The sequence below is a fragment of the Telopea speciosissima genome, chromosome 1, assembly GCF_018873765.1.
Source record: "Telopea speciosissima isolate NSW1024214 ecotype Mountain lineage chromosome 1, Tspe_v1, whole genome shotgun sequence".
Classification (NCBI taxonomy): domain Eukaryota; kingdom Viridiplantae; phylum Streptophyta; class Magnoliopsida; order Proteales; family Proteaceae; genus Telopea; species Telopea speciosissima.
In genome coordinates this window covers 17,603,361-17,629,829 of record NC_057916.1, presented here as the reverse complement: position 1 = coordinate 17,629,829, position 26,469 = coordinate 17,603,361, and the positions used below count along the sequence as shown (strand labels likewise).

General features: G+C 38.0%; 3 protein-coding genes across 3 annotated transcripts in view; all 3 read left to right on the top strand.

The window, feature by feature from the left end:
• Positions 1 to 7,480, top strand: part of LOC122661521 (protein virilizer homolog) — a 68,097-nt gene extending 60,617 nt beyond the window's left edge. The window contains exons 24-28 of the mRNA XM_043856940.1: positions 3,352 to 3,535; positions 3,617 to 5,170; positions 5,339 to 6,127; positions 6,223 to 6,294; positions 7,122 to 7,480. Coding sequence (XP_043712875.1) covers positions 3,352 to 3,535; positions 3,617 to 5,170; positions 5,339 to 6,127; positions 6,223 to 6,294; positions 7,122 to 7,142 — 2,620 coding nt within the window. The 3' untranslated portion in view covers positions 7,143 to 7,480. The remainder of the gene's footprint in view (positions 1 to 3,351; positions 3,536 to 3,616; positions 5,171 to 5,338; positions 6,128 to 6,222; positions 6,295 to 7,121) is intronic.
• Positions 7,481 to 10,485: 3,005 nt separating this feature from the next.
• On the top strand, positions 10,486 to 13,786 carry LOC122661531 (bifunctional dihydroflavonol 4-reductase/flavanone 4-reductase-like). Its single transcript, XM_043856952.1, has 5 exons — positions 10,486 to 10,606; positions 10,729 to 10,898; positions 11,293 to 11,487; positions 12,637 to 12,796; positions 13,590 to 13,786. Exons 1-5 carry the CDS (start codon positions 10,486 to 10,488, stop codon positions 13,784 to 13,786), a joined length of 843 nt encoding a protein of 280 aa, XP_043712887.1.
• A 4,119-nt stretch (positions 13,787 to 17,905) lies between these two features.
• LOC122665235 (dof zinc finger protein DOF3.5) lies at positions 17,906 to 18,775 on the top strand. Its single transcript, XM_043861365.1, has one exon. The coding sequence runs from the start codon at positions 17,906 to 17,908 to the stop codon at positions 18,773 to 18,775; it is 870 nt and encodes a 289-aa protein (XP_043717300.1).
• The last annotated feature ends 7,694 nt before the right edge of the window (positions 18,776 to 26,469 follow it).

Here is a 26,469-nt window from a genome sequence, read left to right as displayed (position 1 = left end):
GTGGTTTCTTTCTTGTTTCTCGTTTACAAGAAAAGACTTGTTGAAGTATTTCTTCGTGTCTTTCGAAGGAAGATACGACTTCAAGCTGGCGATATTCCATCTCCACCATTGTCTTGGTTCTGGTTTTGCGCCCCAGGTGCTCTTTCTGCAATTGAAGGTGAAGGTTCCCCTAGTTGGTACCGTGAAGGTCTCTAACATCTTCTCGGTTAAACCTTATTTTTCAGGTTCCACGGTTTCCACTTTGTTTTATTGCCTATTTACCAAGTTTGCCCCTACCCTCTCTATTTGTTTTAGTGAAGTATCTTTTTACGAATGGCTTCTTTGTTGTTGGTATTTAATGCTATTACCCTACCTTTAATTATTACCCCTCCTTTCTCTCTTTATTTCACTTAAGCCACTCTCTAAAATTTCATGTCATCATGTGCCATCATTACCTTATTTGAGTTTCCAACTTTACCCTTATTTTTTGAAGTTATTTACTCCTACACCCTATGGCCTTCTTTGTTTTTTTTTTTTTAAAGGAATCTTAACCTGTTCACCATATTTACCAGAATGCCATCACTTATTCAACTTTATGTTATTTGCAATGTTTCTTTGATCCATTATTTTTTTATTTACCACGGGCCTCTTACAAAATTCTGGTTATTTACGGAACTGCCATTATCTTTTAATACATTCCCCTATTTGACTACCCAATTGACCCTTGAAAATTCTGGTTTATTACCAGTTTGCCCTTTGGCTTGGATTGTATTTAAAAGTGGATCCCACCAAATTACAGCCATGCCATCCTTTTTTCCAACACCGTTCCCTTTCAATAATTCTAATTCCCTTCATATCCCATACCTTTGGTATTTACCCATAACACCTTTGAAAACTTTTGGTAAATTACAATTTTGCCATTCCTTTTTTACTTACCCATAGCACCTTTGGAAAATTCTGGAAAGTTACATTTTTTCCCTTAAACCTTACATCATCTCTGTTATGTCCACGTGTACTACACGTGAGGGGGGGATTATGTACAGTACACCTGCAGACATTGTAGAAGCAGAACTTGCAGGAAACACTTGGTGCAATACATAGAAGATCAGAGTTTTCACCATTGCCAATGGGTATCTACTTTGTTATTGGGTTGAGTTTGTCGTAAGGGGGAGATTGAAGTATTGAAGAGTATTGAAGATATTTGGTTGTTGCCTATTTGAGGACTTTCAGTTAGGTTGGTACAGTATTTTTCCCGCTGCCTGATTCAGTTTGTTTTCGCGGCTTGCTGCTCTAGTTATTTAACTTCAAGATTTTATGTTATTATGACAATCTGAGATTCATCACTGGATAGCTATTGAAGATCGTTGAAAGCTGCCTTTTTTGGAAGACATTCCAGTCCTGGTTTGCTGATCATGTCTGTCCAAGTTTGAAGGTTTTTTTTTCAAAGTTCTTGAAGGTTTATTTGGGAGCTGCATTAATCTTGAAGTTGGATTCTGCTACAACTTATTTTTTCCCATTTTATTCAAGTTGGGCATTAGTACCTTGTATGTGCCAACTTGAGGGGGAGTGTTAGCATTGTTATGGTGAGAGTTTTTTCTTTAGTCCAAGCTGGATCTTCCTTCTTTAATATTTGTATAATCCAGCTTGAGGGGGAGTGTTAGAATAATGTACTCCAGAATACCGTGGGGGTATTCTGGTCCTTTTGGGGGTATTTTTATATTATTAAGTGTTATTAGCTTATGTAGGTTATGTGGGTTTTAGTCCCACATCGCCTAGCTTCTATTATTTGTAACTTCCCCTCTATTATAAATAGAGGAGTCTTTCTATCATTAATACAAACTATTCCATTATTTTATTCCCTCTCTCTGACTCACGGTTCGACCAACAATATTCTTGCAGCATTCCATGTGGCCTTTTGTCCAAAGAATTGTTAGATTTATAAGAGCCTGAACCTCGGTTAGAGGAGTCAACCCAAAATCACCTATGGAAGTTGAGAATTAATTAGCTCTTGATAGGAACCCACCATTAGAATCTTTATTTTGTGCCCTGAAGTTTTGATTGGCTCTATTTTTTTTTGTGGTACAGCATAAATATCAAGGTTTCCAAAAACTGTGGAGATTACATTGCTGGCTCACTTGTATTCCTTAACCAATGGTTTGGCTAGCACACAATGATTTTGGAGATTTATTTTCTGTCTATTTCCTTTGTAAGTAAGATAGGTTTTGTTGAGAAAGGCAAGAGATCAACACTATTCCATGAGAGAGGTGATGAGATGAAAATTAGGAATCACAAAATAGGCAATTTACCATGAGAGGACTCGGTCCATAAGAATGAGAAATTGAAACCTTTAAGTGGAAGCAAAATTTATGGCTATAAAAGGAAGGTAATGAAACCTAGTTCACCACCTTTTAGCTTGTCAGTTGTCTGCATATTCCTGCTATAACTATTCATTAGAAAGTCTTGCTATGGGTCTTGAATCCTTATACACAGAATGATTTGTGGTTATAATATTGGTTTTGGTGTGAATGACTTGACTATAACACCTGCCAGACTTTCATCTAAAGCATCAGGGCTTTGGTGTTTAGTGCCAGTTCTTCTCTCCTGATTTTGCTGAGGACTTCTACCTTTGCATGAAATTGAGCAGTAACCATTTTGTGGGAAGTCTTGAACACCTGACAGACTTCATTCTTAGTTCTAAGATATACTCAACTTTGACCAGAAAAATCATTTATAAAGGTAACAACTACCAAATAGGTGTGAGCCACAAACAATTCAACCACCTGGAACTTGGTTAGGTCAGTGGGTCTCTCAGGTACATAATCTTGGAATTGTTCAAGTTACTTCTACCAAGGTTAAAAATTTCGGATTCCGGTCAGATTTCTACCCTTGCCTAAACCAAAATATTTCAGTGAAATTTTGGTAAATTTCAGAGATATCCGCATATAAATTTCAAAGGTCACTTTGTTTTGGTTGCTTGCGAAACTGATATATCAGTGATTTCGTTGAAATTTCGGTAAATTGTTTTCCTGCTCTAACTGATAAATTCTTTCTGTAATTCCAGTCTCCTATTGAATTGTAGTGCACCCAACCAAAAAGGTATGCTGATAAGTTTAATCTCAATTCTATCAAGAGACTTCTTTTCCTATTGTATCATTCTAGGTTAGTTTGCAGTTTTTTCTTTTTTAGTTAATCATTCACTGCCTTGGTCTGAAACCATTTCTATCTGCAAACTAGAGAATCAATTACTTTTAGAGAATCTGCATCTTGAATTTAGTTTTGGATTTTATGATGTGTACATCATCTTGTATGAGATTTATGTTGTTAAATTGCTTCTCCTCAAAGTCATCCAACAATAATTTTGTTGTTGATCAGTTTTAACATGGAGAGAGTTGCTGTATTGAAATGCCTTTTTGGGCTTCGTCATGACTTTGACGGCACTGATGATTTTCCCCAAAAGAAATCCAAGGATTTAGAGGCACTGATAATTCTGTTAAACACAAGGTTTAATGAGGATGAAAGATTAGTTGCTTCAAATCTAAAAACCACTTTATTGCAGGTATAATTATTATACATTTGATTTTCCATTTCATGCTTCCTTTCTGAATTTAACTCACAGTGTTATCTATGCACTGTGCAGACTGTGGAATACGCAAAATCAATATTGTCATTGCTGCAGAAGCCTATTGGCTCATTCAAGGTGGATGATATCTGTTCTGGTGAATGTTTTCCTCCATCAACAACTGATGTTGTAGTACATTCAAAAATACTTTCACCTCATCTGTTGTTTCCTTCTCTAACAATGAAGAGCGTTTTGAGTGATGAAGTTGGGTCATCGCTGCCACGGATGAGGAAGTCTGACAGTAATGCTGAAAAGGTTGAGGATTGCTTTTCTGGGGGATTTGCAGACAAGTTTCTCTGGGAATGTCCCGATTCTTCATCTGATAGACTGCCAGCTCTTCCTGTAAAGAGGAAAATTGCATCAATAGAAGGCTCCAATAGGCGTTCCAGGGTTGAAGGTTCAGGTTCAGAGGTCATTGGCCCGAATGCATTTTTGCGGGGATTGGGGCTTCCAGCTGCCTCTTCTGGTCCTACTCGCAGGGATACCTTTCGACAACGCAAGCCAAACACCAGCAGGCCACCTTCTATGCATGTGGATGACTATGTTGCCAGAGAAAGAAATGCAGATGGTATAAGTAGCACCTCAAATGTTGTAGGCTCAATACAGCGTGGAGGATCAACCAGTGGTAGGCCTCCATCAATTCATGTTGATGAATTTATGGCAAGACAGAGAGAGCGTCAAAATCCAGCAATTATAGCAGTTGGGGAGCCAGCGGCACCAAACAAAAATGCACCTCCTGAGAATGAAATTGATTCTGAGAAGTTCAATAGATCTCAGCAGTTGAAAGCAGATCTTGATGATGATCTGCAGGAAATAAATATTGTGTTTGATGACGAGGAGACAGAATTGGATGATAGATTATCATTTCCCCAGCCAGATGATAATTTGCAGCCTGCCCCAGTCATAACTGAAGAAAATTCCCCCCATTCAATTGTTGAAGAGACTGAAAGTACTGTAAATGAAAATATTCAGTTTTCTCACCAAGGTACACCCCCAACATCCAATGTTGATGAAAATACACGAAGTGAGTTTTCTTCTGCGAGGTCAGTTTCACGATCTGAGATGCGATTGAGTTGGGAAACGAGTGTTTCTTCAGTTAGGTACATGGGGCCAAATGGGGAGAAACCATTTTTCCAGGAGCAATCTGATGAGACAAAAAATACTGTTCCGGTTATGCCTTCTGGTGGGTTCAATTCTGCTGCAACAGCAAACATGTCCGGATTTCCTACACCTTTCTATAATAAAGGCTCTCCATCTGTGCAATTACTAGGTGATTCTAGGGCACCACCGCATACTTTCTATCAGAGGGACAGTCCTCAACAACCTCTTAACACTACTTCAGCAACTGGATCTCAATCATCTTATGAACAGAAACCACTGCTGAATCAACCCCCACTACCTCCATTGCCCCTTCCACCAATAGTCTCCATACCCTCGCTGACAGCTGAACCTCTTCAAAGTCATTCTTCTCCATTTGGTCACTCTATGAGAGATCTGCTGCCACCACTTTCAACAGGATATCCTTTGCAAGCATTTGATGGTAGTGGCCTCAATGCTGTACCAACTTTCCATGTAAGAGAAGACAAACCTTCTGTTCACAATTCTGGTGCTCGCTTGCTATTACCTTCTGCTAGCTCATCAGAATCAGTAAATCACTTCTATAAATTTCGACTTCAAACAGAACATATATCTGCATTTAACAGCAATTCCACACAATTAACCTCTCCCTCTTATATGCAGGATTCAAAGTATTTGTGGGCTTCTGCATCTTCTTCAAGTAGGTTACCTGAGGAAATCATCACTTCTAGTGGATCTAGCAGACAACCTCCGCTTCCTCCTACACCTCCACCGTATTCAACTACATCCATTACACAATCATCTTTAAAGTCTAGTTCCCAGCCATCAGGGTTCAGTCAGACTGGTGCTGGAACTACACAGCTTCCATTGACATCTGCCATACCTTTAAGTGATACTCGATCCAGTAACTTTTCTGCATCTGGAGGCCTTATGACTTCTTATTCACCACCTCCACCACCTTTACCACCGTTGCTGGCCAATAGGCCTGCATCTGTGCCTGGAAATTTTTTTAGCAGTATGCCAACTCAGCAACAGGGCCAAAACTTGTCTAGTCTCCCACATAACGTAACCAGTCAGCCTTCTATTCTGTTGGCTCAACCTCGTGTACAGTTACAACCACTGCAACCTCCACAACCAAGCCGTCCACTCCATCCTCCTCAGCACATTAGGCCACCTCAAGTTTCACAACAGCAATCAGACCATGGGGTGTCTCTGCTACAGAGCCCTATTCAAGTGCAATTGCAGCCACTACAGATGCCTCAGCCCCATATTTCTACAGTTCCTGTTTACTATCAACCCCAACTTCCAGAACACCTTTCACAACCTCAGCAACAAGAAGTTGAACATGTACAACCTCAAAACTTGTACCAGCAAGGTGATAATTCATCCCAACAACATCATGATTCAGGGATGTCACTGCAGCAATTCTTTAGTTCTCCTGAAGCGATTCAGGTATTTGTTCGATATTACCCGTATAAAGATAACTCTGTTATGCATTTGATCATTTTTCATTTCTCCTTCTAATTTTCCTTTGCCTTTCATTATAGTCTTTGTTGAGTGACCGAGAGAAACTTTGTCAGCTTTTAGAGCAACACCCAAAATTAATGGAGATGCTTCAGGTATGATCCTTCTCTGTTACTAGATTAAATTTTCTTCTTGTCACCATTCTGTTTGTTCTCCTACTATTTAGTTGGCAGAGGAATTTTTTTTTTCAATGAAGATACAACATTCGTATGAGGTCATCAAAGGTAATGACTGATTGCTTATTCACAATAAAAATCCCATTGCCTTGCTTTAAAATTTCATGCCAAGCAAACAATTACTTTCAATCCAAACCCAAGTTTGCCAGTCAATACATTTGGGAAGTATGAGAATATAGGGGCACATGTTAGAATCATACATGGGTTAGTAGCATGTATTTTATATTTAACTCTTAAATGTTTGCCTCAATTTTAACTATCTAACAATTTGCTAAATTGAACAACTTTTATGCTTTTAGTCCTTTTTTTTTTGGGTGGTGGTGTGAAAGGGGGGGGGGGGGGGGAGGATTTACCTCATGATCATGTGCCAACTGTATGTAATGATTTCTTTGCATTATTTTAGTTAAAAAATTGTCGTAATGTTGATTTTTGATAGGCTGGATAGCTATGTGTCATTACAGAATTATGGTCACATACTATTTATACACCGTATGAAACATGATGATTCCTGCCAGAAAATGGGTTGGGGCCTTACTGCTGTTTCATTTTCATCTCTACTCCTTAGTGTTGGCTTGAGCAAGTAGAAAAACATAATATAATTAACCATGCAAAAATCAAAAGGCCTCTTTTTCCTCACACCCTTACTTACATACAACTTTGCCTGGTGTGTTTTTTTTTTTTTTTGGGGGTCATATCACTTTCACTAGCTTGTGCAGAAAATTTGATTGTTTCTTCTGGCTGCTCAGGATCGGCTAGGCCAACAATAGCAACGTGATCAGAGGATGTTTCCCCTTGTGTAAAATGTGCTCGCAGCCAGTTTTTCTGCTTGTTACTGTGGAAGTAAGGTCAAGTCAGTCCCTTGGAGATTCATCCACCCAGGAATGGCGACCAATGTTTCCTTCTGGTCATGCATGTATTGTGTTCCTAATTTTTGTACCCATGTACATTATGTTTCAATAGATGGATAGATGGATGTTTGCCATTCTTTTTAAATTCTGTATGAGAATTTATTTACTTGTTTATTCATTATTTATTTATTTGGAAAGGTCATTGGCTCTGCCAGTTTGTTGGTCACCTATTATTGCCACATGGAATGATGATCTAATCATTCTGTATGATAGATAGAAAATTTCACGAGTAATTCACATGTCAAATTTAGTGCACATCTCAAATGTATGCCCCCTCTACTTTTTTATTTGAGTCTCCTTTTTCTTGATTGCTTTAAACGATATTCAGTGCTTTAAATGATATTCATCTACTGAATGTGGGCAAGGCAATGCACAGACCAAGGCCACGAACAGCAGTAATTGGCAAAGGCACAGCAATGAAAATGAAGGCAGGAAAGCAATGTAGGCACTGACAATCAGGACCCTGTTGCAGCCCTAAGGGCAATCATATAAGAATTTAGGAGGGTTTCCTAAAAGTGCAATGTAAGGAGTCTGCACACTATAATCAATTAGGGGGGTTTGAAAATGATGTCATCCATATGGGGTCTACTGGAGCCCCCGTGGTCAGAATAGGAGAGAGAAATGAATGGTATTTCCATGGAAAAGCTTTGGGTTTTGAGATCCAATTTTTTTTTGCGTGCTCCTCTATTGCTGAGCTGCCCATACTGTTGTGTGCGCCCCAGACACACAAAGGCGGTCTTTTTCACCTTGCTGTGTATGGAGCACATGGAAGTACGGGCAGCTCAGGCAGGGGTAAGGCGATCTTTTCCGCCGTGCTAGGTGTGGGGCGCATGAAAATAGGGGCAGTTTGGAAGTAGAGGATCCAGATCCCTTTTCTTATAAAGCTTATCTTTTGGAATCATTCCTGTTGGCTGTTGGTAAGAGGGCAATCATAAAAGAATTTAGGGAGAGTGTTTACTACAAGGGCAGTGTAAGGAGTTTGCACATTAATCAATGAGGGGTGTGAAAATGATGTCATACATATGGGGTCTACTAGAGCCCACGTGGATTGAATAGGAGAGGGAATTGAATGGTATTTGAATTTCCATGGAAAAGTTTTTGGCTTTGAGATTCCATCTTTTCTTTTGCGTCAGGCTCTTCTATTGCCGTGTGCACCTCAGACACAACAAGGTGGCGAAAAGATCGCCTTACCCCTGCCCGAGCACCTTGCCCGAGTGGGGGTAAAGCGGTCTTTTTCGCCTTGCTATGTTTGGGATTGCACCGAAGTAGGGGCAGCTCGGAAGTAGAGGATTCAGATCCCTTTTCTTATGGAACTTGTCTTTTGGAATCATTCTTGTCTGTAGGGTTTTGTAATCCTTTCTCCCAATTCAAGATTCTTACGATGTTTGAAAGGCTTATTCAAAAACTCTGTGGTATCTTTTCCTCCCTTGTGAAATAACCAATAGGATATGGCAACAAGTTCATTAGGTCAAGAACTGAACATATAACTGCCTCAACCCTGGTAGACTTACTTCTACTATTGTCAACCATAATACATATCCAGCTAGGGAAAAAAAACGATTTTCAGTATTATGGAAATTTCCTTTTACTTTATTTGGTCAGAAAGGAATGTGCCTCGCCTGCTCGCGGGCACATGGTACTCACCGTGGATGCTTTATGAAGGTTCCTTAGCATGGCGACTTGCGGGGGCCCATGAGAACAGGGAAGGCAGTGGGGGAAAGTAGGTTTCACACTTTCACCTATTGGTTTCTACATCAGAGAGGCATACACCGCGGGGTTTGGGGGAGAAAGAGGTCACGTAAGGGAGGCCGGGATGCCCCAGGCAGCTGGGTGTGCAAGCTTCGGCAAGTCTTTGTTGGGGCCTTGGCTACATGCCTTAACTGCGACCTGGGTTGCTCCTTGGTTCCCATTATTATTACTATTATTTCTTAGTGCAAGAGATCACTATCTAGTCATGTAAATCCTGCACCAGCACGGGACCCAATAAGAGTGCATGTAGGAGGTACTTGACGAAATGGGATTTTGTAGTTCACTGAGGGTTGAGCAGTAATTTGCACAGTCCTATGTCTAACCGTGAGAACCATGCGACCAATTAACGTTTGACAACTCCAAATTTAATGTTTCATTATGTGATTCCAAGAGTGCAATAGGCATAATGATGTAACATAAAATTAAACATTATGTGATTAGAAAATAAAGGGGAATCACATTTCATTGAAATTTGAGCTTATATCATTGCATACATGTTTAATTATATAAGCATATGTGATTATGACTCATTTTATAAATCTCATAACATAATTTGCCTCTTGCAAGTTAGAAAGCTTGCCAATGTCATATTTATACCTACTCAAAGCAAACATCATTCATAAACAAAATTGCTTGCTCTTTGGAAGTTATAAATTTTTAAATTATACATTTATTGATTTATTCATTCAAAACGTCAACTGAATCACGCAATTAACAAAATTGGTTTGATTGTCTTTTAGAAAAATGATTAGACTCACTGAATTTATGGTGACTCGGATAAAAAGACCAAAACTTATTTTGACTTGGATGTATCAGATTTTCCAAAATTTTAACATGACTTGGGTGACTCACCGAGTTAAAACCTAGTTTTCCAACTATGTATTAAAATTATGAATTCACCTCCTTCTATGGGAAGAATTAGATGAGCTGTCCCGCTGCCTAAAACTCCTTTTGCCATAATATATTTTCCTTTTCTATTAAATTCTCATCTTTCTAACACAGCCAAATATGTATCCATGCACAATAACTAGACCAAGTGATTCAACCATTCCTATCTTTTTCAATTCCTTTTAAAGTGTGGCATCGATAGTGCTAGGTGGAGATGTTGACACCTGGCAGCTGCTGCATCCAACAATCCATATCAATGAGATTAAATCGATGGATGCAAAAGCTGTCTAGTATGGACATCTCCTCCTAGCACTGCCGCACTGCCACACTGCCACACTGCCACACTCTAGGAATTGAAGAGGATAATTTTCCCTCAAGACACTCGTATGAAACGTTTGGACCAAATCTGACACTTGAAGAAATAAAATTATAACTGAAATAAAGTTGTAGCCGTTCAATGCACGTGGCACGTACCAATGAGTAAAATTATAAAATGAGAATTAATATGCCCAAAACACATTCACTTTTTCTATCAAGAAGGGGTAGAGCCTTAGAGCCATCAGCCATGGAAGGAGCAGCAAGTTCTACAGTGTGTGTCACAGGGGCCACTGGATTCATTGGTTCTTGGCTTGTTATGAAGCTCCTTGAGAAGGGTTATTCTGTGAGGGCAACCGTTCGAGATCCTGGTAATGTTTTTTTTTTTTTTTGGCCCTTTACGACATTTCCTCGTGTTTCCCAATTTCAAATTACGAGAGATGACCTCTTTCTTTAGAATTAATAGTCCTTGTGGTTGATTTGGTTGTTGCAGGAAACATGGAGAAAGTGAAACACTTGTTAGAGTTTCCGAATGCTAAAGCACACCTAACCTTGTCGAAGGCTGATTTGATTGATGAAGGAAGCTTCGATGAGGTCCTCGATGGATGCATTGGAGTCTTCCATGTTGCCTCACCAATGGAACTCCTTACTAAGGATCCCGAGGTGAGACAGAGAGAGAGAAGGTGCTTTCATTCACTAATTATTTTGTTGTTAAGGACATTCTCTCACAATCGGTTAATTTTGCTTAGTAGAGTCTAGGGTTTTTTTATTTGATTGAGTTTTCCTCCAATCATGGTAAATGAGATTCCATTCATGGAGGGGTGGGAAAAGATATCTGGAGAGTATTAACATACTAAAACCTTAGGAAGGGTTTGTGAACCTTGAGATGGTGGGTAAACCCACGTGACTGGAGGAAAACTTTGTCCTTTTTTTTACCCCTCACGAAAATGAATTAGTGTTGTACAAAGAAAATTAAAATAAAAAAATCTTCGATTACCCTTTTGTTTAAATATTTTTGTGGGAGTTTGGATTACCCTTTTACTTAAAAATGTGGCAGAATGAAATGATAAAGCCAACAGTGAATGGGGTGCTCAACATCATGAGATCATGCATCAAGGTAAAAACTGTTCGTAGGTTTCTTTATACATCGTCCACAGGGTCTATTGATGTTCTACAATACCAACCTGTTGAGTATGACGAGAGTTGCTGGACTGATGTGGATTTCTGCAGAGCTAAAATGATGCCTGGATGGGTTAGCATCTCTCTCTCTCTCTCTCTCTCTCTCAAGCGTTGCTATGTTCTATTTATATTTTGAGAGAATGTTCTCTGTGCTGTAGCGCAGGTTGTGCCCAAGCACATGGGTAGCCTATGCAGGGGAACAGGGTGGTCATTGCGCCCACCACCATGTGGATAGGCGTAGCTTACACTGTGGCACAGAGAACAACACCCCTTATATTTTATAGAAGAAAACCTAAAAGAATATGTTTTCGTAATTTTAATTTCATTAGAGCTACAAATTAATCAACTTAGCGTTACACTCTTTGCTGAGCCAACTGTGCCAGCGCTAGCATTCTTGTAGAACTAAGTCAGCTTTTCCACACCTTGAGGGACTTCAGAAGAGAGTTTGAGTGTACGCTTAGAGAATTTGTGTGAATGAGAGTTCTATTGCACTCGTTGCTTGGTTAGCACCTTGGCCAAATCAAGCCAGCTCTATGTATAGATACCAAAGGCCGGGTACAATGAATGGCTAGGATATTTACACGTGTCCCTCATCTAATGGTTAAGAACATTTCAACCAAAAGACTTGGAACATTCCACCTTCTAAGTGGAGAATTCTAGAGCTTCCTATATTCCTTAGCATATACAACCAGCATTCTCTAGAACATTATGGATTCTAGAATATTCCTCTACGAGTGTCTAATCTTCCTACACAATGGTAGAAAGTTCTAGATCATAGGCTTTGCTTAGTCCAATGGATCAAGTCCATGGTCTTAGTGTGGTTGGCCCTTGGGCCTATGATAGCGGTCTGTAAAATTAAGCTCATTTAAAATCTCAAGCTTGGCGCCCTAGGTTACATCTTGGCAGGAATGTACTATGGCCCAACCCAACTATCCAAACCCGGAATTCAACAGCATTTGACAAAAAAAATAAATAAATAAATAAAAATCAACAGCATTATTTAGGGATTCACCCAAATAAGTGAAACAACACATGGAGAGAATCTCATAGAACCATACAATTTCTGGTTTTACCATTATATATATACATAATTGCAAATATATTCTCATTGAACTTACTATATGAATTGATTAATTGGTGATATACACATGCCTATTATTATGTTTTATTGAACTATTTGAGGATATTTCAATAATATTGCACTCATTTTCTATGTATTCAGATGTATTTTATTGCCAAAACTCTGGCAGAAAAAACTGCATGGGAATTTGCCACAAAGAACAACATAGATCTCATCACCATCATCCCATCTTTTGTGCTTGGGCCAGTCCTCACACCAACCATGCCTCCAAGCTTGGCATTAGCAATTCCACAATTGCTTGGTATGATTTATATCTCATTATCTTCATCCTCGCTGTCTCATTTCTACAAAAAAAATGGGGATCATAATTGCTAATAAATTATCGGGATGGTCATTTCACCACCTATGTGTCTGGGCGTAGGGGGGCATGATCAAGCAGCCTTCTTTTTCCCTGCATTATATTACTACAAAATTCTCCAGGCCTTACTAATTAGGGTTGCAATTTTGGCAGGACCATGAGAATTGTGGGCTCGATCTATCCCCTCCCTTTCCTTTTTAGCATCCCCATTTTCACCACATGGGAGGGCATGAGACGTAAAAAGGGGGATCCCATCAACTTGTTCCAACCTTTAGATATGTAGTGCATTTATCATATTTTTGTCCCGTATTTTTTTGTTCTCAAATTTTTTGTTATTTCTTAAGAATAGGAAAATGATCTTTAAATTGGCAAGATCGTAGCTGCTCTTACATTCTCTTTCCTTCTTGACACTTGGTCTCTCTACATAAATCGTGTTCCACCCTCTCCTACACTCCTATTGACTGGGTGGAGGGACTGCATCCCAAACCACTAGCATAGTGATCCCCTGCCCTTTAAGTATTTAACTGATTTTTTTTTATCATTACGTTCAGATTCAAATCCTTTATAAACCTGTCAATAACAAATACTATTTTTTTTTCCCGAACTCGTTTTAACTAACTATGCTTGTGACACCTCTTTTTTGTAGTTTGATTGTTGCGTGGAAAACTCCACAACTGTTTTGCGAGAGAGAGATGTACCCACTCATGTTAAACTTTTTGATCTTTTTCTTTTACAGGTTTAATGGACTTCTTTTGGTCCATAAAGCAACTTGGACTTGTGCATTTGGATGACCTATGTGATGCTCACATATTCTTGATGGAGCACAATGGAGCGAAGGGAAGATATATTTGCTCATCTCATTGTTCAACAGTTTTTGAACTTGGAAAGATGTTGAAGGACAAATATCCTGAGTATAGCGTACCCACTCAGTAAGTCCCATACATATATCATCTTTGTAATTATTGGAATCACTCCAATAGCTATACCCATGGTTTCAGTGCACGGTATCAATCGGATTGGGCATCAGTCACCTGCAAAACTGATACGATTTCGACATACATGGTATCAACATGGATCGACTGTATCAGACAAAATTATCCCTGATTTTTCTTTAAACAATGGTTTTTTTTTTTTTTTTTTTTTTTTTTACTGTTTTACCCCTTGTCCACACCACGGTATTGGTATGATATCGGGATTGGTATTGCGTGCCATTGGATTAATTAACTGAAATGCTAACTACTTGTAACTGTCTACAGGTTTGATGGTGTGGATGAAAACTTTAAGGCGATTCCTTACTCATCGAAGAAACTGTTAGATCTTGGCTTCAAATTCATCCACAATGCCGAAAAGTATAGTTCGGGAGACTTGTTCGCCGAAACTATTGAAACATGCAAAGAGAAGAAAATGATACCGCTTCAAAACTGCAAATGATCATTATATAACCAACCTGGTTAAGAGTGGTAGGAAGACAGAAGTGATGAGAACAAAATAAATCCCACAAAGGCTACAATAATTACATATGATGACAGTGAATTATTCTATCCTATTATTCCTCATGTTTAACAATGATAATAAGAATTACCTCTTTAAATATAATTACAATGAATTATTCTATATTATTATGCCTCATATTTAACCATGATAGGAATTACCTCTTTAATTAGCATTGCATATTTGCAAGCATATTGGTGTTGTTGATCCATATATACTTCAACTTCTACAAGGATATTTCGGTGACATACAATCGATTATACCTACTGCCTATTATCATTTGATGCTCTTTTTCTCTCTTGTATTTGAATCGATCAACTTCTAGCATCATGAATTCAATTTTTTTAATTCGAGAAAGTACTGTTTTGACTGCTGCCGATCGATAAACATTTTTATACCTAATGTTCTTACTTTTTACTTGGTTCAAGAATCACAACTGTTCAAATCTACAGGGTTTTGGGCTGATTAGTATTTGCACCCATACGTCTACAAGGAAATATCCCTATGTTTGGTAATATATAGGGAAAAATTCTCTATGGGAGATCTTAGGAGTAGGATTTCCACCTTTCATCAAGGCTAGGGTGGTGATTTTTGCCCCCACTGTGTATAGTCATGGGCGATAGTCATGGCACATTTCCCCATAGAAAAATTTTCTCTATATATTAATTAAGGGAAAAAGAAAACTAACTGGTTGCACGTGTCTAGATATAAGGCCACGCGTAATGATCACCGCATGCGATCAAATAGCGTGGATTCTCCCATTAATTAAAGATTAGGGAGAAAAAACATTACCTGAGCACATACGTTGCGCTGCCCCTATGCCTAAACTTTGAGGCATTCAAAAAGATTGTCGCATATTTACTCTCAAAAAAAATAAATAAAATGACCATCGTACCTCCATGGAAATTGGAAAGATGGAATTTCTCAGGAGCACAACGGTCATTTTATGTACCCCTGAGTCTGGGGCAGCGCACCCAACGTGCCCAGGTACCGCTCTCTTTCCCTAAATATTTGTAGCAAATCTTGGTTTGAGATTTGGAAACCAAAGCAGCAATTGTAGCAAACTGTAGCAGTACATCAAGATATGACATTCGAAGCTTTCAGCCTCGGAAGTCATCCAATGGATGCCTATGGTTTGTGAAATCTTCACGTTACGTGATCCAAGAAAATTTAGCCCATGATCCGAGAAGCCTCATAATCACCGCCTCTACAAAGCTAACTATTCTTTTACTTTCATTATTAATATTGTTGATTTTGTTGTTAATTATTGTTTTATTATTCAAACGGTAAACATAAAATAAAACATCTCCAAGGACTACACGGTGGGTTCATTGGACTCCCCCTCCACAAGACACGTGGAAGTTCAATGTGGAGGGAACCAGTAGAGGCAATCCCGGACAAGCAGGAATTAGAGGAGTTTGCAAGAATCATAACTCAAGTTTTATATGCAGTTTTGCAATCGAAATTGGGAAAAACTATGCAATCGTTGTTGAAGCCTTGGCAGTTCGTAGAGCTATGCAAATATCCTTAGCCAAGGGTTACAATAAGCTCACTATTGAAAGTGATAATTGGCGGGTGGTGCAGCTTCTAAATAACCAGTCAACTAATGCTCCATGGAGGATAGCAACGATCATGGAGGATTGCTTAAGGCTAGCCCAAAGCTTCCACCACATCTCTTTCATGCATACCTTTCGCGAAGCAAACTCAGTAGCAGACTCTGGCGAAATTGGGCTCTATTTCTAAGCAGGATCTCTTTTGGACCGCCCCACCCCCTGATATCATCTCTCTTCCTTTGTACTTTGATGGGTCTGGAACGTTGTTCCAACGCTAATAAAGTGTTATTATCAACAAAAAAAAAAAAACATAAAATAAAACAAATGATGTTAGTATGCGTTGCAGTAATCGGTTTTAACTAAAATCATACAATTTAAAAATGAAATAAACAGTTTTAGCGTATATATAATATAATATCCTATACAATTTTAGATAAGTGAGCTTTTATTCGGAGTGATAGAGTTGTGTTCAATTTTATTTTATTTTTATCTTTATTATATTATTATTATGAGGTGATATATGTACTCACCTGGTCACCATGTATAATGAAAGGGAAGCGACTCTCTAAATTACATCTCGGTGTATTTAGGATTTGTTATCTTTTTTTTAAGTTAAAGATGAAAAAAGGTTTTCAAAATAATTTAAAAGCCACTTATCATTATATCATTATTAAAATTTCTCATTATTTTTCATAATTTTTAATTCACATATAAAATGACAAAATAAAAATATACTAAAAACATAAAAAAATAAGGAGTTACAAATTATTTGACACCTTAGGAGATATCAATAGCAAATCCCATAATAAAAAAATATAAATTAAATAAAAAGTGTTATTATTATTATTATTAGACTTATTTCCTACTAGATGAAATGATCGAACTTCTTATCGGTTTGGTATTTGATTATGTTTTTAGAAATTGTTAAAAGATCAAAATCAAATGAATCGAACAATATGACAGACCATTTGGACCAAATTCGAAGAAGAAAAAAAACTGATAAAATTGATAAACTTCTTTGCATGGCTTGTGTAGATCAAACACATTATCAGTCTAAAAAATGATTACCTCTCCTTTAAGAATTTATTACCCTTATATGTAGTGATTAGTACATTCAATCTGTACCTATAAGGCATCACACAACTTAAAGGTATGTTCCATCATTTGTAAATAGAAGATATTTTAAGACCTAGGATGGTAGCTAGGTTTTCCTTCACCGTGCCGTCAAGAAAATCTGTCCTTCAAAAGAAGAAGAAAAAAAAAAAAACTAAGAACTAATTAGAATGAAAAATAAATGTAGAGAGGAGTTGAAGGCGCTGACCCTTAAGTTACAAAATTTTTTAATCTTAAACCCATAAGTTTTGTACGGCCCAAGTTCATCCAGTTCGAGGGTGACTTGTATCCACGACATCCATAAACCGGAGTGGTTCGCTCGTGAGACACGTAACCTCTCTGCACGTGCACCGGGAAATGGAAATGCATTTCCTACGTCACTTCTATCCAAGAGCTCCCAAGTTCCCAAACAGTTTACTACACTTAATCTTCCCTTCGTGGGCTTCCAACTTAATTAACTAAAAATTTAAATAAAATTAAATCTAAATCTCTCTCTAAGTTAAGCTAATGCTGTCTGCTCTATAAAGGAAACCTGATTGTGCCTCTCGATGCCTTCCTCCTCTCCACCAATCTCCTCATGACACATTTCATGAACACCGACACCCCTTATTCGCTTACGGAGTTGTTCCCCACCCCGGGACCACTACCCTGACCCTCCCTTCGTCCTTAACGATCCCGGAACCCAAACTACCCACTAGGGGATCTGTTTCTCATAATCTCAGATCAACCCCATATCCATCCATGATGCAATCAAACACGCATACCCATACATGTGAGTAGTCCCCACATGCATGCACACGTATGCACATATAAACCATCCATGCATGCCTTCCTTTTATCTAGCTAGGGTTCTTCTATCAAGTGGAAAGCATAGAGAGTTCTTCTATTGTGATAGATGTTGACACAAGGTGGTGAAGGATTTCTTCCTCTCCCTCCAAGGCCACTGGTAATGGATAGGAAATGGAAGGCCAATGTGGAATTAGCTCCCAATTGTCCTCGTTGTGATTCTTCCAACACCAAATTCTGTTACTACAACAACTACAGTTTGACACAACCTCGTTACTTCTGCAAGAATTGTAGAAGGTATTGGACTAAAGGTGGATCCCTCCGTAATGTTCCGATCGGCGGTGGTTGCCGGAAGTATCGTCGAGGGAGGGTGAGGATATCATCAAGCAACTCGACTTATGGGGGTTCATTAATGATGCTCTCGAAAATTCCCTCAAATGATTCAATTGGGAATTTGTATCAATCAGATGCAAGCTCCACAAGATCAGATGCTTCCACCATCGATCTTGCACTGTTATATGCTAAGTTCTTGAATCATGAACCGGCAGAGTCTGAGGCTAGACTTGTAATGCCTGAATTGCCTAGGTATTTCAATCCGTCTATCCCGGCACCGGCGCCGTTAGAACCAAATTCTGATCCACATTTCCAATTCTTGCGAGAAGAGAGTGTTGGTGGAAGCCAAGTTTTCATAGGCGAATTCGATATGAATCATAAGCAAGAAGAAAGAATTCCTCAGTTTATGAGCTTGGAGAGTATTGGTTATGGATTGCAACCATTACCCACTGAAGATGTGGTCGTCCAAGACATGTTCTGGTCGAATCCTTCTCGTCCTCCTCCACCTCCATTGCCGAACTCTAATATTCCATGGCAGGAAACGAACATGCAGAGGTTCGAATCAGTAGCCGAAGATCAGGCAAACTTTCATTCAAACCCAGTAAATGATAATAACTGGAGCTCCTTTGATCTGCCTGAGTTGTGAATCCATCTCCAGAGCCTTCAGAATGCAATTTAGAGGTTTTAATGTCCTCTATTCTTCTTTTATACTCAAACTACATATTTACATTTATGTTATATCATAAGCTACCGAAACGGGTTGTATAATATATAACGTTTTTTTGTTTTCATGAAATGATTGTCGATTGTAAACTAAACCAGGTGTGTAGAGTGAAGGTTCACTTATGAATTACAATAATTTCTCTTTTTTGGTTTTTTTTTTGTCCCCCTCTACAACTGGACTTCTACCAGTGCTAGCTCTACTCAAAACACTTCACCAACTAGTGGCATTCTTTTCGTTCGTTTGCTGAGACTTCTCTGAATCTGATTCTTAAGAGTTTTCTATGGTAGAACCGTAGAAGCAGGATGTAACTGCATTACCCCGATTAATCCTACAATTAAAGTTTAAGTACTTGAGAATTTTTTCAGGCAATAGGAATGATATATGGCATCTATCCCCCCCCCCCCTCCCCCTAAACCTCCAACCAAGTGAAAAGCAACTAGCTAGAGCCAATATCTTTTACTATTTTCCAATGACAATGCAAGAAAAGGTATCTGAAGGGCATATTCACAAATGAAATGAAAGTATAATGATATTCACAAATGAAATGAAAGTATAATGATATTACGGGTTCAAGTTTGGACATGTGGGACCAAGCCATCGAACAGGGCCTAGGTTGAAATATTTTGGTCTGAGGGCGGGTTATTATTGAGAATTTTTGGACCTTGAGTCAGGGCCAGAAACGGCCGGGGTTGAAGCTTTGAACTGAGCCCGACCCAGTCTGACCATTTTTGTTTTTTTTTTTGTTTTGTATGCATGACAAAAAAGGGTTGCCTGTATTTGTGGATATTACTCTAAGAAATTGGTTCTTATATCATAAGAGTGGACATAAATGTCCCTTTATTTGTTCAACTGGTGATTGCATATATTACTTATCCTTTTGTGTTTTTTTAATGATATTCTCAATATATTTCTAGGAGGATCAATACTAGCTGACTCCCTAGTTAGAAAGACACTATCATAAATTCATGACAATTTGACCAAATTCCATTTCATGATTGACGAAAAATCCATCTGAAAGGTTTTCTAGCTAGTTTTAATGAATAGAAATCTTTCTACCAAAAAACTTGTAAGAGGGTGAGTTGGGAGGGGAGAGAGGGAGACCAGCAGTAAACATCGATCCGCACGTTCCGTGAATGGTTGTGGATCCTAAAACCTCCCTTCCTCAAACATCGAGAAGAAGAATTGAAGCGTTATCACACTAATTCATGCATATTTTGGTAACACGAATAGCACAATGGAGGTATGGTATAGTAGTATTCAAATCTGATAAGTAAGCTGGACCCTCCCTGTCCACCAAGTGATAGAAAATTAGAAATGGAACCAATCAATCTTATCCGAGTCAACTCGCTGATCTAATGATAGTTTGTTTTTCAATTATATGTTGAGGTTAGTCAATGATGATGCATGATGCATGCACCTTATGCATCGGCCTATGTGCATGCCTAGGATCAACAGGAATAGTTATCAAGTTGGATTCGAAATTTTACAGCTCGTCTTCGTTGACCATACGAGGAAGTAGGGGTGTAGGTCGATCGGTTTGGGCCGGTTTTGGTCTGGGTTGAGTTGATTTTAATGTGGTAATAGTGAATTCAAAACCAAACCAACAAGGGGAGCTTCAGTTTCAATTGGTTTCGATTTAGTTTGGTTTTAGGTTTTTATCGGTTTGTTATAGGATTGGTTTGGTTTCGAGACGGTTTGAATTCGTTTTGACATATACATATCCATACAAAAGTATGGTAAAAAAATACACTTGTTATAATAAGTTTCGGGTTATCATGATTTGGTTTCGTTTTGAGTTCAAGTTGATTTTAATTTGGTTTCAAGTGTACAATACACCAAACCGAAGCTGATCCAATAAGGATCAGTTCGACTCAGTTATATCAGGTCAGTTCAGTCATTTTCACCGATTCAGGCTAGGGTTTTACATAAGGGTGGGCCGGTGGGGTGGTCCAAAATCCAAATGAATCACAACTAGTTTCCAACCTCACGCCAGGGATGCTAATTTCATAGTAACATGGACTTGAACAACGAAGCCCAATGTTGGGTTTTATTGGATCTGCAATCCAAAAGGTTTCAAAAATAACTCAGTTTTTTTAATATGTGAACGTTGAAGAATGGTTGCGTGCATGTTGATGCTGTATCTATAAGAGAGAAAATAGAAAAGTATGAGGACCACCCGTTATGGCGGGAGCGCTAAGCCCGTTGGTAAGGATGTCAATGGATATTCGAAAATGCGTATTTAATCCATGTTTGTATCCGTTTAAGAGAATCCAAACCCGTTCGAAACTAATTGAATATGAAGATGATAATCTTATATTCGATTGATTATTATCTGATTCGTTTATCAATCCGACGGTAATAAAATATCTGAAATATATCTTTATGTCCGTCTATCCGATTGAGTTAACTTATTGGATTTTGTTTTCTTATTTTTATAATGTTATAAGTTAAGATAATGTGATTATATTTCTAGAATTTCTATTGGTTTATTAATATTGTTTTATGCACTGTGATACATGGAATCACATATCTATTAAAGTAAATACAGATGAAAATGAAAAGTTAAAAATGTAAAAAAATCAAAGACTAAGAAAAGTAGAAGAAAGGGTAGTTGCTGAACTCTCAAGTCTCAACCCTGACCCTTATCAACAAAATGGTAAAGATGTCAACAAATAGTCGAAAATTCTTATTCGATCCACATTCATATCCATTTATGAGAATCCATATTAAAAAAATCACTATCCAAAAACTATCCACATTCGTCCGAAAACTAGTAGGATAATATCTGAATCTATCCGAAATACGAATATGATAATGTCACTATTCGACCGAATTCGATCTGTTCACATCCTTATCTATTGGCTTGTATAAGATGTGGAGGTTCTTCCCAATATCATGGACATCTTTGTTTTTTTTGTGTGTGTGTGTGTGTGTATGTGTAATGTAAACCTCCAGAGAAAGATGAGGAGCATACCCAACCATGCAGCAGAAAAAATAAGATTGAGATAGTAGGAGGAAGAAGAAGGTAAGTAGGGTTTTTCAAAGACCTATTTCCCCCAACATTTTTAGTGGTGGGCATATCTTCTGTTAAACTCAGTTGGGCCTGAATTGTTTAACCCCAATTTGACTTAACTTGTGTCTATGGGGTGGGTTTTTTCTTGTGACCGTAGGGTCTGGCCCCAACCAAGGTCAGCCCAGTCCGGATTGGCCCAGCCCATTATTGAAAAGGAGATATTTTCCCCAAAACAATCCCTCCTATGCCCTTTTTTTACGGCCAATAAATGTTATACTTAATTATTGATTTTATTAATTAAAAAATGAGATATTTAGGGTAATTAGGTAAAACTGTCGGAAACATACCCTTTTGCAGCGATTTTATTACCGCTGGTAACTTATATGCATAACCGTTGATTTCATTAATTAAAAACTAGTTCTTTAATTTTTTTGAGGCAGAAGCCCCTCCTAGGTGGAGACGGTTTATTCTTCCTCAACCAGGGGGTAAATTTGGTTACAATAGACACGAGAGAGATTCAGGATATGAGTTCTCCTACCAACCAAACTCAGGAAAACAAACAACCCATTTAGTAATATTATGGGCACAAAAATTACACTTTCTTGGAATAAAGAAAAACTCACAATTGTGGAAGCCTTGTTGAAGACGCCTGATATCTTGGACAATAGACGAGATAGACAAGTTTGGCAGTCGATCAAAATGAAAAATATCCTCAACTAGTCCTTTAGTTGCATTTTTATATAACTGCTCTGAACATGAATTTATAGTGGTGGTTTACACCAATAATAATAGAAGCCATACTTTTTTTTTTACCATAAAATATGTTATATGAATATTATTAGGGAAATTATTAATGTAACAAGGGTCTATTATTTATCGAAACATAACAAGACACCAACTATCCCTTAAAACTACAACAAGAGATGCAATAAGAATAATTGAATAGGGATAATTAAGTAAAATCACATCCACTGTCACAAGTGAAAGAAAAATCGAAGGAAAAACAAGAATTTAAACAAGATTTCGTTTTAAAGGATTAAATCGTCATTAAACACAACCCATCTTCTCCTACCCAACCTCTATCTCTTGTTTCCAGCGGACCTTGGTCTCCTTGAAGTAGCCGACGAATTTTGCAAAGAACGCCTTGGCACTTTATGCAGCTCACCATGTGTTCTAAGTTCTAACAATCAGCACTTTTATGGGCTGCCTATCATTTTGCTGAAACATATTCCATCTCATTATTTCCTAAAGATGCCCCTACTATCTCTATTACAAATTTCATCATATTTGTAAGAAGGAAACAATTCGCCAGAATCAATATGCCTCATTTTTATTCTTCACACTACAATAACAATTTAGAATCTGTAACAGAATCCGTTTCTGCTACTGCAATTCAATGGAGTCACCCGAAAAATCCCTCAGCTTTCTCCAAACAGAGGAGCACTGTTGCTTCATTATTTGTATCCATTTTTTTTGCAGGAAGAAGGCAATACAATAGAGGATTAGTCATAACCTAATCCCCACAGCATACAAAAAATCTGGAGAAAATAGAAAGAATAGTGATCAAATGGGTTTGAACCCAAAAAACTGAGCCCTAGGTGCCCAGCAAAAAAATTGGATTTACAGTTCTCTAGGACCAGAAGAAGTGAGTTGTGCTACAAAAAGAACACTGTAAGAGTTTATGTTCTTCAACCCTAATTTGATGCGTCCAGTAACAGAAATGGAGAATAGGCCTTGGTAAGAAATGGGTTTTTTTGCTCAATAGTTGACTTGTAGTCTTCATCAATGAGACAGAGAGAACAAGCTAACTCAAACAATTTTTCATCCATGCCTCATAAAGGGGATTTCCATCCAAGACAATCCATTTCCCTTCCTCGATTTATAGAGAAAAAATATTGTTCCTGCATTTCCCCTTTTTCGCTTCAAGTACATTGCCTACTGTTCTTGATGACCATTCTCTATAGCAGAACCGTTATTTTCTTCTTCCAGACGAGGCCACTTCGCTTTCGGTGAAACCAAAACAGGTTCAACGATCTCTTGAGGTTTCCGAGTATTGTTCTGAGATTCATATATGACTCAGAGTTCAAATTCGCATTCAAGTATGCTTTGCTAGTGGAGGATCCGAACCCCTTGTTTTGAAGCCTCAAGCTCCAAATCTTCAAGCTTCTCTCTTGTGATCTAAAGGAACAGGGCTCACAGCTGCTGCGACCCCTTCTTTCGCCATTGATTTGTTACAGTGATCTCTACCCACTAAAACAAAGACCCTAAACTTAGCTTGGTCCAACAAAATCCCACCTAGAGTTTCGAGAAATACAGAAAATGGAAGAGAAAATGAAACTGAATCCAAGGATGAGAGGAGATTTGCGTGAGGGTTGAGAGAGAGAAAGAGATGTTATGGGTTCACGAAAATTACAGTGACTTAGTGAGTGATCATGCAGAGGCGAATGTTAGAGGAGGAGACTGGAGATGGATGGAGGGATGCAACGAGTATATTCGGAAATTACATAAATGCCATTTTAAGTTTCAATTTACAATATAATCATGAGATTATGGTAAAAAAAATAAATTGTCTAATTTACCCCACTTAATTCATTCTTTTATGTCCCATTCTTCATTGTTTATTGGTCTTTTCACTATTTTTTTATTTTTCCAAATGTAATCTACCCTTGTTACATGAATAACAACCCATATTATTAGTGACAGTATTAAATTTTGTTTGGGTAAGAGTGGAAGTATAAATTTACTGTCTTGAAAAAGACACTTTTAGTGACAATAAAAGAAAAAGACAATAAAAAAAAAATACAAAGGTTTCACTAAAGCGTGAGCTTTGCCCGCTTTTCTTATAGTGTTTACTATTGTGAATTATCACATGGCGGACTATTATACCTCAATTAAGTCAAAATTTAGTATGCTTTAAGCAGTTAAAATGTATTTACTAAGTCCAATTGATGGGTTTGGTTTTTTCCTCCTAGATTTTTCTAATGATTTCATATTTTCATGTATTATTTTTTAAACCCAGTTTTTATGTACAACTGTGCTTTTCAACTGTTGGATGGGAGTGGGAGCAGAAGTATAATGACACATTCTCATCTAAAGTATACGGCCATGCATATAACCTTTTGTCTTATATTTATTCGCAAATAAAAAAATAAATTTTAAAATATTAAAATAATATGTGGAAAACTAATATTACAATGAAAATACATGATTAAACGATAAAACAAACAATGTAAACACTTTTAATTTCAGCTCGAACAGGCATTGCCACATGGGCTAAAAAACACCTCAGTTGGATAACCACTACATTATGTTTTGAAGAAAAGTCCCCAACCATCTACTCTAATTTTCTTGTTCAAACACATATTAACCATGTGCTAAATTGTTTTATCTAATTAATAATGTATTCTAAAACAGGAGATTCCACCAATTTTTAGTTGCTTGACACTTAATTAAGCCGAAAGCCACCACTTCCTTTAACCAGTAAAAGAAATTTTAGGCATATGAAGGTTTTCCTCCACATGATCTAGACTTCTCCATCCATTTCTTACACATCAAGCTGTGCGCATCGTGCGGCGTAGTAGCAATAGCCACATGTGCACAATGAGCCTGCTATACACATATGGCCGTTGCTGTGCCGCACGATGCGCATAACAACACTCCAATTACAACAGTAGATAAAAATTCCATCAAGAATTGCAGTATTGAAAATCATTACATGGGCCCATATGGCCGCCAAAGCGGACTTTTACTTTTCAAAAATGGTGTCCCACCTACCGCCACTGCCATTTTTTGGTTGCTTCAAAATCTTTTCTTTTTTTTTTTTTCTGTAAAGACCTGGTACAATTACTGTTAGGGCCGATTTTGGTTTGAGTTGAGTGGGTTTTGGTGTAGAAATGGTGAATTCGAAACCAAATCAATGAGAGAAGTTAGTTTTCGGTTTGAGTGCAGATTACTATCAGTTTGTTTTGGTTTCAATCCGATTTGGGTTCGATTAAACATACATGTTTAAATAAAATTATGAAAAAATATGATTTTTTAATGAATTCTGGGTTTTTATTGGTTTCTTATCGGGATATATAGGTTTGGTTTCAATTTTGGTCTGAATTTTGAACCGATTTTGGATTTTTTGGTTTCGGTACGATTCGATTCAATTTTGGAGTCATAATATACCAATCTGAAGTCAGCCCAACAAGACCATGATTCGGTTCAATCCGAGCCATTTAGGTTCAGGGCGGATTGGGTTACCCGTTTTGACCCCATTTTTGATACCCCTGTTGTGGGGTCTGTTCATGCTTGAAGTTTGAATAGGAATTTAAGATTTCAGACCCAACAACCCAATCAACCACGGATATAAAGTCCTCATTATATATTCCTCTTAGGGGTTGAAGTGGCCATATACTTTGATTGGTATAGGTATAGGTTGGGTAGTCAACCATTAGAAGTTGTTAATCTGAGCCGAATGCCGGAGAGAGAGAGAGAGAGAGAGAGAGAGAGAGAGTAGAGAGGTTCAATGGATAAATTTTTTTTTGGTAATGGTTCAATGGATAATAACTTTGACATATAATTGAGATAGAGAGGTTCGAATTGATAATAGGTCTGACAT